Source organism: Pectinophora gossypiella, chromosome 2 (genome assembly GCF_024362695.1).
Source record: "Pectinophora gossypiella chromosome 2, ilPecGoss1.1, whole genome shotgun sequence".
NCBI classification, from domain to species: Eukaryota; Metazoa; Arthropoda; class Insecta; order Lepidoptera; family Gelechiidae; genus Pectinophora; species Pectinophora gossypiella.
This window is the reverse complement of record NC_065405.1, coordinates 10838438-10851309: the sequence shown is the minus strand read 5'-3', so window position 1 is coordinate 10851309 and position 12872 is coordinate 10838438. Positions and strand designations below refer to the sequence as shown.

At 37.6% G+C, this 12872-nt stretch overlaps 2 protein-coding genes across 4 annotated transcripts in view; one reads left to right on the top strand and one right to left on the bottom strand.

Annotated features, from left to right (window-relative positions):
* Positions 1-2852: 2852 nt before the first annotated feature.
* Positions 2853-12872, top strand: part of LOC126375918 (uncharacterized) — a 57053-nt gene continuing 47033 nt past the window's right edge. For both annotated transcript variants that reach the window (XM_050023025.1, XM_050023017.1), the window contains exon 1: positions 2853-3112. The gene's annotated coding sequence lies outside the window, so the exon portion shown is untranslated. The remainder of the gene's footprint in view (positions 3113-12872) is intronic.
* Positions 6168-12796, bottom strand: LOC126375939 (uncharacterized). Of its 2 annotated transcripts, XM_050023050.1 has the most exons (4): positions 11868-12796; positions 11535-11657; positions 10956-11147; positions 6168-10311 (listed from the first exon to the last, which is right to left on the bottom strand). In XM_050023050.1, the coding sequence occupies exons 1-4, from the start codon at positions 11932-11934 to the stop codon at positions 10262-10264; spliced, it is 432 nt and encodes a 143-aa protein (XP_049879007.1). In that variant the 5' UTR covers positions 11935-12796; the 3' UTR covers positions 6168-10261. The 2 variants fall into 2 exon arrangements, with proteins under 2 accessions (XP_049879007.1, XP_049879014.1); XM_050023057.1 differs by lacking the exon at positions 11535-11657.

Below are 12872 nucleotides of genomic sequence, written 5' to 3'. Positions count from 1 at the left end.
TAATACCTTTCTACGTGTTTCAAAATAGCAGTTAGATTTTACACGATTTGATGTCGCTGACTCATTCTTTACTGGGGAACGACGATTGTAGGTAAGTTTTGAAATACTTCATCAAAAATCTTTGTTGCCCTGTATAGATGTGAAATATCATAATGAGCTGATTTAACAGAACTTATCTTTTAACAAGTTCTTTTTGAGTCGACTCATCGAATATGAACCAATTGTGAAATAAAATATTTTTCACTACTTACCTAATAATTTTAAGTTAGATTTTGCTCAATTTAGTTCGTAGTCATCCATTGTATAATTTCCCATTAAAATATGCTAATAAATATCAGAATGTAAATTGCGTTAAAAAAAACTTTGATTTGGATAACTAGTGGTCTGTATGATAAAGCGTTCGCGCGCGAAATGCGTCGCGGGCTACGTACGGCTAACACACGCAGCGCATGTAAATAGATGTTTATAATTGAAACTTCATTTTCTGGGTTTGTTAAGTAAACCCTAATGAAAAGTTCCGAGAAAGAAAAATAGTTAAAATATTATGAATTATATTGACGATCAAAGAATACCTATTGTAAAATATTTAACAAGTTGTAAATACTTTTTTTAGATATAACATATCATAAACTGCCTATATACGTCCCACTGCTGGGCGGCCTCCCCTCAATCAACCGGAGGGGGTATGGAGCATACTCCACCACGCTGCTCCACTGCGGGTTGGTGGAGGTGTTTTTACGGCTAATAGCCGGGACCAACGGCTTAACGTGCCTTCCGAAGCACAGAATCATCTTACTTTTTCGGACAATCAGGTGATTCAAGCCTGAAAAGTCCTTACCAAACAAAGGACAGTCTCACAAAGTGATTTCGACAATGTCCCCATCGGGGACCGAACCCAGACCTCCAGATCGTGAACCTAACGCTCTAACCACTAGACCACGGAGGCTGTTAAAAAAACTTTCTTTAGATAAAAGTCTTAAATAGGCACAGATAATATGGCTGAGAGGTAGGAGACGTTATCGTGTAGGTGGTCTTAAAACCAGAAATAAGGGTTGTAAGAAGTAACACCCGCATTGGGATGTAAAGTTAAACCATATTTGGAAAACCTCGGCAAGAAATGGCTACTCGTCAAGTACAATGAATCAAGTTGAAGTAGTTTTTGTTACATGTGTAATATTTGATTTGTACGGAACTTACTTTAACAAAGTTTTCTTCTGAATAGTCAATTGTCAGAAACTTTGGTTGAGTGAGTAATAAAATGCCAAACTGTGTGATAACAGTTCACGATTCCAATTTCATTTACGATCGTGTTACATTAGTATTATGTGGTCTCGAGAGAACGGCCTCCGTGGTCCAGTGGTTGAGCGATGGGCTCACGATCCGGAGGTCCTGGGTTCGAATCCCGGTGGGGACATATCACAAAAATCACTTTGTGATCCCAAGTTTGGTTATGACATTACAGGCTGATCGCCTGATTGTCCAGAAGTAAGATGATCCGTGCTTCGGAAGGCACGTTAAGCCGTTGGTCCCGTTTACTAAGTACTTACCGATGTAAGTAAGTAGTCGTTACATGAGTCATGTCAGGGGCCTTTTGCGGCTCAATAGTAAACCTGACACCAGGGTTGATGAGGTTGGTAATCCACCTTATAACCCACATGAGAGAAGAAGATAATATTATGTGGTTCCTGTCGGCTTTATGCATAGCATCTTTATCCATCCTATATTATGCCTGGAACATTAAAAGACGTTCACGACATAGAAAAGCTATAGAAAATTGTTTTATGCGTACATTACAAGCCGCAAGTAGCATTTCCGTAGTCGGTTTAGTGTGCTGAAAGTCTTGTGGCGATGTGGGAGCCCGCGGTCCCGGGTTCGATGCCCGCTGGCGTCAGGACATACAGGATGACGCCGTCTTGTACTAGACCCTCCTTTTATTTTCTTTTAGCATACGGCAGCTTGGAGTCGTAAATATAGAATGCAACTTGTGACTCTAAAACTGTTTTGTTGTTATTGTATATAATTGCTTGTGAGGAGGTAGATTACAATATTTCTGCAATAAATACGTATTATGTTACTCGATTAAAATAGGAAAAGTATTTTTTAAGTTTACATTATTAGCATTTTTGAATTTTTTTCTTCCATAGGTTTTATATTCTTCTAAAGAATAGTTTTTATATTAACGATCTGCTCACATGTGCAAAGTTGTAACTGTTCCATATTTTATAACTACTTACCTAAGTTATAGGTAGTTGATGGTGATTTTACAGTGCTCCTGTGTACAGTTCTGCATTCTACAAACAGGAAAGGCCTTTGACACAGCTTAACATCGTGTATAGCTAGGGTCGATACAACTCTTTATGGGCAATTCCATTTCGCACACACTCCCCGTAAACTGACGTTTCTCTCGCAATAAGGATGGGTGCGCACTACGTGCGAACCTATGAGCCAGGTGTTCGCATTTGTATGTGTGTACCCCGCTTAAGGCTTCGACGTACTTGGTGACGTCCGAACACTAACGGAAATATCGTCTCGTTCTTCTCAAAAACAATTAGTGACTATCTATGGAGTACAGTTACGTGCCAGATATGACTACAGATATGGCTGATAGCGATCATTGAGCGATCAATTAAGCTATCTCGCGCGGCGGCCGACCACAACACAGTTTCCGAACTGTGCCTGCGGTTTGCTGTCCATTGCCCGCGTTCGTTTTGCGCTACAATTACTTTGTGGTAGGACGGCGGTATAGTGCGGCTGGTGTGGCGAGGCAGCGGCGGCGGCGCGGCGCGGGCGCGGGCGCGGCGGCCGTTGCTCGGGGCTCGCGGCCGGGTTGCCGCGCCAGTTCAACGATCAAGTGCAGCGCGCGCGCACACCCAACCCGGCCGCACTGTCACGCGCATGCGCGCTCGCTCAAGCTCATGTCGCGCCCCACATTCGAAAACTGAACGAAAACTTATACAAACACGATAAATGTACAACTTGTTGTTATTAAGAACGATATAAAAGACAACATTTTCCGAGTGTGTGAGTGTAGTTAAGCAAGACGTTAAGTTTGTAGACACAGCTTATCCTGAAGCCGCTGTACTTCGGGTTCTTATTGAGGTCAGATAAAGAGGTAAGTTATTATATTTGTATTATGACATAATTAATTCTAAATCTATAAGTAGGACAAACAACAATGCGTAACAATAATGTTTTGCTAAGTAACCACTAAATATTGCACATAAGGAACGTCCTGTCTACAAGAATATAATATTTGGGACCATAAGCTGGATCGTAGGAAATTGTTTTAAGATAAATAAAATCGGATATCCGTAAGTCTCTACAGACCCACGTAGCGCACGCGACTTCCCTGCAAAAGACATCAACGCGATGCTTTCCGCAATAATTTATTATACTTGAAGCTTTTAACGGAAAACAATACAATGACTAAGTACTTATACTATCATAATGATATTATTGTTCTTATTTTTAATATATTTTAATTGAATAATCAGCATCTATTAATAAGTTTTTATGTGAACAGAAATAAAAATTGAAACAACTAACACGCTCATACCGCTGCTCTCAAAACAATTAAATTAATTACATTACAATTTATCTGATAAACAAATCAATCACATTTGCATATTATTTATAGTTTATTGAAATATAAAAAACTACAGTTACGTCTATTTCATACACCATTCAAACTATTCCGGTTTCATTATAGATGTATTCTAATTGAGAGCGGAAAATTGATAACACATTCCACCAATATTTATATTCAAATGAATACATAAACATCTGGATGTTCATAAAATGAATGTTTTAATGTACTGTTATCCATGTATATGTAAAACAGGTAAAGTAACGGATTGGTCGAGGAAAGTAGAAGCGATCTTGTGTCGCCGAACAACAAGTACCCTTTTTAGTTTTAAGTCTTACATTTCATATATGTTCAAATTTTTATATTAAGGAATTTATGTAACGTCTTAAACCTAAATAAAGATTCTATCTATCTATCTATCTAAGTACGTGAGCTGATAATGCATTTAGTAAGGGCAATAAGTGCAGCATTTAGGAATAACATTATGTACTCTACTTACAAATAAATACAGCCTTCCATAAAGACTATTCCATAAAGCTCAAAACGATGACCACTATATCTATTGTATTTTTATTAAGGAATAGTCGCGATATCCGTCAAAGCAAAATCAATTTTAAGTACATAAATTCTTAGTAGACGGGTCAATGGCAGACAGACGGCCGCTGCGCTCTTCTATTGCAATATTTCTATTCATTCTAATACGACTCTAGAGAGTTCTGTGCAGATTGTAAGCTTCATTTAAACAGATGCAGTTGGGCATGTTACCGGCGCACTCGCAAGTAGCGGGACGCCACTGTTGACACACATAACGTTACGAGCATGCGATAATTTTATGCGAACTTCACGTACATAGTTACAAATTATCTCACGTCAAGTTACACGTACTCGCAGTACTTGTATCTAATAACCGGAGGTTTATAAACTCGCGCCTATTTCCCTATTTCCCACCGGGGTAAGCAGAGACTACGGAATTCTGTTTGCTTTGACTCTGATATACTTGCTTCTCTCGTTTCATCCAGAAAATAAATAGGTGTAAGTTTATGTACTTATGTATGCGCAGACATATTTTCGAAACAAAATCCAGCCATCTCGTACGGTTTGTACTTCAAGCTCATTATGCCTGAGCTCTTGTTAAGATGTTAAACGCAACCTTGTGACAAGAAAAAACACGCCCTAAGACGCATGTTGTTAAAGACGCAATTAATAAATAGATCACATCGATAAAGTTTGAATTTGATTAATAGGCCTTTATATTACTCATTCGTTGACGAATTAGTTTATCAATTTCAAAGCAGATAACAAAGATATATTTTAATGGATTATTTTGTCTTTATTGGTTCAATTTTGTTGATTTATTAGATTATTATTTAAGTACTTTACTGGAATTACGAAACGTTAGAATACATACAAAAGTTTTTCAAAGATACGTACTTACTTAGGTAAAATTGTTTCCATATTTAGAGCATGCTAGAAGGTAAGGTACTTAAATTGATATCTAGTCCTTTTGAGATAGGAATATTCGTAGCCTTTTATGTAGTTAGTCATATTGCTATTAGACAATCTAAAATTTCAGTCGATGAATTGCCATTTGAAAGAAAAATGATTTTCATTTTGTGTCGTATCCATTGCAGTGGGGCTGCTGGTTGTTATTTAACATTTCGTGTTGTTGTGCGCAACAAACAACAACAAAACTTCCCAACTAGCTGTATCGCGAGTTGTAATGCGGTCCAAATGAATGCGATGCCCGTTCTATTTGGAAACCTTCCAAAACCTGACCGCGCGGAAAGACACGAAATTCCATTTGTATCTCTAAAGCATATATTGGGCTTAACAGTTAAACATCAGACCGTAATTTACTTAAGTACTGGATTAAAAATAGAACTGTATAGAATAATCTTATTCTCGAAAAACAGGAAAATAACACAGGCTTTTTTGCAGTTTGATGTCGAAAGGTCATTGAACTTGGATGCGTTTTGCTGTTCCTCTAATATTGGAGAAAAAACATTCACTTTAATTACTATTTTTAATACTTATTAAAGAAACTGTTTTTAAGGAAATAAAAAGCAATTAAACCCGGAAACGATGGCGTGATGATCTCCTTGGTTATCGAAAAGACTGGATAGAGCTCGCATAGAACCGGGATACTTGGAAAGACATGGGGGAGGCCTTTGCTCAGCAGTGGGATCATACAGGCTAATAATATTAATAATAAAAAGCAATTAATTAATTCATAACTGAACGTGGCTGTTATAAGTTATAACTTCAACAGTACTAGTTCTTCAACAATATGCAGGGCTCTAAAATGTTGCTACAGATTATTTCACACTGACGTGCGGGGTGTACAAACCAAATGTATTATTCTTGCCTTCCAAAAATAATATGTAAGTACTTATATCTATTTAAAATATAGCTATGTATTGAGGTACAGGTATGAGCAATATTATGTACCCACTTTAGAGCCCTGTCGCACTATCATATTTGACATTTAATTGGACTTAAATGGTTTCAAATTGTATACATGTTAAAATGTGTGTGGACTGATTATTTCACCACTCGCAAACTGTATTAAAGGAAACGCTGATTGTTTTGCCACTTCGTATATAATTCGGTTTTAGTAGAAATTATAAAGGTTACAAACACGTCCGACAATAAGAGAAGTTCGATGAATACAAAATTAATTTAAAAATAGTAAAGAATGAATATTTTTTATAACCTTTTTTTTAAAAGGTATTTTTATGTTGCAATTGTCAACATGCTGCGCCTCGAGAAGTAAAGTTATCAAAACTTAAACTTATACAATTTCTATACATCAACCTAAACTGGATGAAAGCACATGAACTTTAAACATATACAACAGACTCACAATATGAAATATTGTACGAAAGCATGTCAACTTTAACAATAATTACTGTAACAGTGTCAAAAATCTAAACATGAAAGTTAATGTATAAAATTTATCACAAAATGAAAGAAAGTGCATCAACTTTTAAACATTATACAATTCATAATACAACACTAATGAAAGCTTACAATTGAGAGTGCACATAAGAAACTTATCTCAAATAATTTTACTTATGAGTTTTTATAAATGAATTAAAAAAAATGAATTTAAACATTAAGTTTACATACTCCACTTAAAAAAAAGATAGGTATAATTTTAACCTTAGAAAAAAAGTAAAAATAAAATAATATTAATCGCTAATAGGCAATATACACACCTTATTAATAGCACGGGTATGTTTTTTCCCATTTGAGGTAGTTACTTCTACAGTTCTAATTTTATTGTCCTTTCCAGGAAAGACATTAGTAACTCGGGCCATAGGCCATGTGGCAGAGGGGGTATTGTCCTCTTTCAGTAGGACTAGGGTACCGACTTTAATGTCAGACTGCTCAATGCGCCACTTAGGGCGGTTCTGGAGAACATTCAAATACTGTTTATGCCACAATTTCCAGAATGATTGTTTTATCTGTATACATTGTTGCCAAAACTTTAATCTATTAATTGGAATGTTATTAATGTCTTTTTCAGGATACATAGTGAGAGCATTTCCAATTAGAAAGTGACCAGGTGTCAAATAAGTGTAATCATTTACATCTGAAGTTGACAATGGCATTAGAGGCCTAGAATTAAGTATACATTCAATCTCAGTAAGAACAGTGTTAAGCTGTTCATAAGTTAATACATTATTTTGAAGTACCCTTTTTAAATGGTACTTGGTACTCTTCACCGCAGCCTCCCAAAGACCACCAAAGGTAGGCGAATACGCAGGAATGAAATGGAAATCTATGGCCCTTTGGGCAGCAAATTCATAAACCTGAGCCTGGTGTCTTTGTGATGACTGCAGATTATAGAGCTCAACTAACTGGTTCCTCGCACACCTGAAAGTGGCAGCATTGTCAGAGTAGATTTCTTTGGGTAATCCTCTTCTAGAAACCAATCGTTTCAAGCACGCGAGATAGGTTTCTGTGGTTAGATCTGATGCTAACTCGAGGTGTATAGCCTTCGTAGTGAAGCATACAAAAACGCAGATATAACCTTTACCTATAACGGATCGTCTCACGCGTGAAAGTTTTATGTTTAAAGGCCCAGCGTAATCTACTCCGACCCTCTCGAAGGCACGTGAGGTTGCTGTCACTCTCCCAGTAGGCAAGGACCCCATCAGCTGTTGCGACGCGGTAGCCTTCTGTCTAAAACAAATCATACATTTTTGTGTTATTTTCTTAACTTCTACAAGCCCATTCACAATCCAATATCTCTGATGGAGATTAGCTAACAATAGTTTAGGACCAGCATGTAAAAGCCTTTCATGCTCACTTCTTATAATCAAACTAGTGACTTGAGAGGATTTGGGTAAGATTATAGGATGTTTTTGCGAGTAAGATATGTCTGCATTGTGCAGCCTACCGCCTACTCGTAAGAGCCCCTCGTTATCAATATAAGGATGCAAGCCCTGTAAAGAACCTTTTACCATACATTTTTTATGCAAACACTCTATTTCGTGTTTGAAATGAGTTTGTTGATCATTTTTTATAATCAACATTAAAGCGTTACTCAATTCAGCGCTTGATAAATATTTATATACAATGCTAGTTTTACTAGAATTAACATTATTGCAAAACCGTAAGACGTATGTAAGTATTCGCGTCATTTTGTGGATGCTAGAATATTTTAGTAAATGCTCAAAAATACTACCTTGGGTAGATGATACCTGGTTGCTGGAAAATGCTGCGGGCGTTTTGGCGTCGGGCAAGACTGCTGGTAAGTCTACATTGTAATGAAAATCGTACTTACTATCATGCAGACATTCAGGCCCATGCCACCACATTGCACAACAGCCGAGCTCTTCAGGACTTACTCCTCTGCTGATGTAATCAGCGGGGTTATCCTTAGTATTTATGTATAGCCATTTATGAGCAGCAGTATGCTGACGTATTACCTTTACTCTGTTCGCAACATATGCTTGGAGTTGTGTGAACTCGGTATTAAGCCAAGCAAGGACAATCTGCGAGTCCGAGAATAAATACACTTGTTTTATTTTCAGCTTCAATGTAAGCGTGTCGTAGACTTTCCTTATTAATTTAGAAAGCAGCAAGGCAGCGTTAAGTTCCAAGCGCGGCACTGTCATGTTAGTATCACGAAGTGGATTTATTCTGGACTTTGAACAGAGTAAATGCAATCTCACATTACCTGAAGCGTTAGTGACTCGTAAGTACACGCAGCAACCATATGCTGTCAAGCTGGACGCGTCTGAGAAACCGATAAGCTCGATGGTATCTGACTCTGTTATATATAAGTTTCTATCTATCAATATTGGCTCCATGGCCGCCAGACTCGAAACAAACTCTAACCAATCCCTCTTAATGTCATCGGGGACTGTAGCATCCCAGTCAGTATTGACTGCCCATAGTCTTTGCATTATTACTTTAGCCTGTACGATGATGGGGCTGACGAAACCCATGGGATCGTAAAACTTTCCTATATAGCTTAGAATGTTCCTTTTTGTCACCTTGCTCTGATCGAACGGCTCGGGGCATGAAATTTTAAACTGATCGCTTTTCATGACTAAACAAACACCTAAAGCCTTCAAACTACAATCGTCTTCCTGCAATTCTAAGTCGTCAAAGTGCTGATCAGAGGTGGGAATATCAGTTAATATCCGCGTATCATTGGAAGACCATTTGTGAGTTTGAAAACTTCCATGGTTAAGAAGGTCGCGCAGTTGCGATTTTGCTTCTAAAATATTTTCTAAGTCGTTATCAGAGTATAATACGTCATCGACATATGTACAATTTTTCAATATGAACGATGCCAATGGCAGATCGCGTTCATGAAGCCTCGCAAGCTCGTCGAGACAGCGAGTAGCTAGATAGCTCGAGCTTTTTAAGCCATACGTAACTGTATCTAACCTAATGCACCTGACACTATCATTAGGATCGTCTCTCCATAAAATATTTTGAAGAGAAGTGTATTCAGGGCTCACCTTTATATTTCTAAACATGCGCTTTATATCCGTCGTAATAGTATAATTACCAAGACGAAATAATAATAAAATATCGAACAAGTCCCTCTGAACAATTGGCCCATTCATTAATAAGTCATTAAGCGAAACTTTCTTATTAGTTTTCATTGAACCATCGAAAACTGTTCGCAATTTTGTTGTTTTGTTACCTTCTTTAATTACTGCATGATGGGGTAAAAAATACACCGCATCTTTATTCAAGTCATACTGCTCAATGTCTACATAATGGCCATGGTTTAGAGATATATATTCATCAATGAACTTTTTATACTCGGAGAAAAGATTGGGATTATTATGTAATTTTTTCTCCAAATTCAAAAATCGTTTTAAAGCAAAATGAAAGGATTCACCTAAAGTATCATTAATATCGCCGATAGGCAGCTTCAAAGGCAAGGCCACTTCAAACTGTTTATCCTTTAACTGCACAGTATTTTGAAAAATATGTTCAGTCAGTTCTTGTTCTGAATTTGTTTCATTAAATATTTGTGGGACACTTTCAGTCTTCCAAAATTGAGTTAATGTGTTATTAACATCAGCTTCACAAGCAATACATTTTAAAGATACCTTGTTACAGACTTTGTTGATACTCCTTTGTGGCAAACTCCCTGCAATAATATACCCGAACTTAGTGTTGATGAGACTGGGTTGCCTCGCGCTATGCGGCGTCGCTCGACTGCTGCTGGGTAACTCCGTCGGCAGCAGGATCTGAAAAAATATGTCAGCGCCCATTAGGAGGTGTATGTCACCGGGCACATTAAATTGGTCGTCTGCCAGTTTAATGTTCTCTGGAATTGTGAAACCTGTCATATCCCACTCAATCTGAGGCAGCTTGCAAGTAATTGCATCAACAACGTGGCATGTTGCAATAGTTTTAAAAGGTAAATTCATTGAATGTATATCTAAAGGCAGGCAGAATTTGAGATTGCTTTTAGCATTAGTAATGCCTATGACATTAGTATCGACTTGGGCTGGCTTAAATCCAAGCAGTTGTACAGCTTCACTGGTGATGAATGATAGCTGTGAGCCACTATCCAGCAGGGCTCTAAGATGGACCTCAGTACCATCTTGGGCAATGACTTTTACTTTTGCTGTGGGAAGAAGAACATCATTATTATAATTGCCTGTCATCAAAGTAACAGGAGATGCGGCGGATATAGGCTTCTCGTCACAGTGTAGCAGAGTATTATGTGACTTCTTGCACACTGAACAGCGAAAGTGATACCTACATTTTCCTGCATGCGCACCCAGACATAAGTTGCACAGCTTTTTGTCGTTAATAAATTTCAGTCTTTCATTGACTGGAAGTAAATTGAATTTTTTGCAAGTAAATAACTTGTGGTTATACTCACAGTATACACAGGCTTGCTCCTCCTTGGTAACATGTGTTACCACCTTTGCATTCGGTGACCGGTACTGAGCATTCCCTGGCTCAGCATTTTCCAGCGCCAGAGCTCTTTGATCGAGGAAGCTCAGGAAGTCGTTCAGCGTTGGCTCCTTCTCCATGTCTCTATCGAGCTGGTATGCCCGAGCAGTATATGTATCTAATTTTCGAGACAGAATACACAATATTATAGCATCCCAGTATTTTACATTAGGATCAAGATTTGAAATGGCCGCTATGTGTTGTCTGACAACAGCCACAAACTCTCTCAAGCAGCTAGCTGTAGACTTAACCACTGATTTGATATCCAAGATGGTGTGGATGTGATCATTCAGAATTTTAAACTTATTGTTAAAACGCTTATCTAACAAATTTAAGGCTTTTTCATAACTGTCAGAGGTCAAAGGCAAGTTCTTAATCATTTCAAATGGCTCATTTTTTACATATGATCTTAAATAGTACAACTTTTGTACACAATCCAGAGATGGGTTATTGTGTATTAATGACATATACAAGTTTATGAAGGGCACATAATCAGTAAACTTACCACTGAAGGTGGGAAGCTCTATTGGTGGCAAATTAATTTTGCTCAGTGGAGTGGCTGGAGAAGTCATTGTAGTGGTCGGAGGCGGGTTTTCTATGCGGGGTTCACGACGCCTTATTTCACGATCTAGTGTGCATATACAGTAATAGAATTTATTATCCGTATCAGTATAATCCTCGTTGTCATCAGGATTAAGAGCCAGGATGCACTTATTGAGAGATTCATACTCTTTAAACGTGGAAGTTAAACGTTCACGTTTCGAAACGAGAATTTCAATGTCTGTATTAAGCACATCATCTTTTTTGATACAAAATTGATATAACCTAGTGAGCGTACCTTTTAAGTAACCTCGCGAGGCCACTGCCTCCTTTAAACCCTTGGAAGAATGAGATTTCTCCGCCATTTCACTGCACAATTACACTTTTTGAACTTTTTACAAGTAAAGTTTACAAGATAACAATTGATAACACGCATCAACGTCCGTCAAACAAAACGCGCATGCGTCATGAATGAAACCACAGACAAATAAAAAAAGTAAAAAATAAAAAAGGACGATCGCGCGCGAAGTCGTGCTTTTGGCGCGGTTTCTAGGTTCGTGAAGTATATTTGTCAAACCGTTTTGTTCCGTTCCGTGTGACGTATGCCGATCTTCGTTTGTTTCTTGAAGCGAAAACGGCGCGAAATCTTGAAATTTTTTTTGCTGTCTTGAATGAAAATCTTGAATGAAATGATGCGACGATGTTCTTGACCGGAGTAATATAAATTGTTGACTCACGGTTATGTTGCAAAAACAATATGTAGCGTCGAAATATATTATAATGCTGAAATAAAATTGCTGAAAGAAAAGTCTTGATTGTCTTGTATGAGAATCTTCTTGATACGTTGTTGACCGGCCCGATATACTGAACAGCACGGTAGGTATCTCAATCCTCTTGATGGTATATAAAATAATGTCGTCGTCTCTCTTAGATCGTTGTCGGTGATCGTCGTGTGATGGTAAAATTCTTGAACACGAAGTGGTCACTTTCGAAGGACCATGTTAAAATGTGTGTGGACTGATTATTTCACCACTCGCAAACTGTATTAAAGGAAACGCTGATTGTTTTGCCACTTCGTATATAATTCGGTTTTAGTAGAAATTATAAAGGTTACAAACACGTCCGACAATAAGAGAAGTTCGATGAATACAAAATTAATTTAAAAATAGTAAAGAATGAATATTTTTTATAACCTTTTTTTTAAAAGGTATTTTTATGTTGCAATTGTCAACAATACATATTAGTACTCGTGACCGTATCACCTAATATCTTTCACATCCGTGTACCGAGTGGAAAACCATGA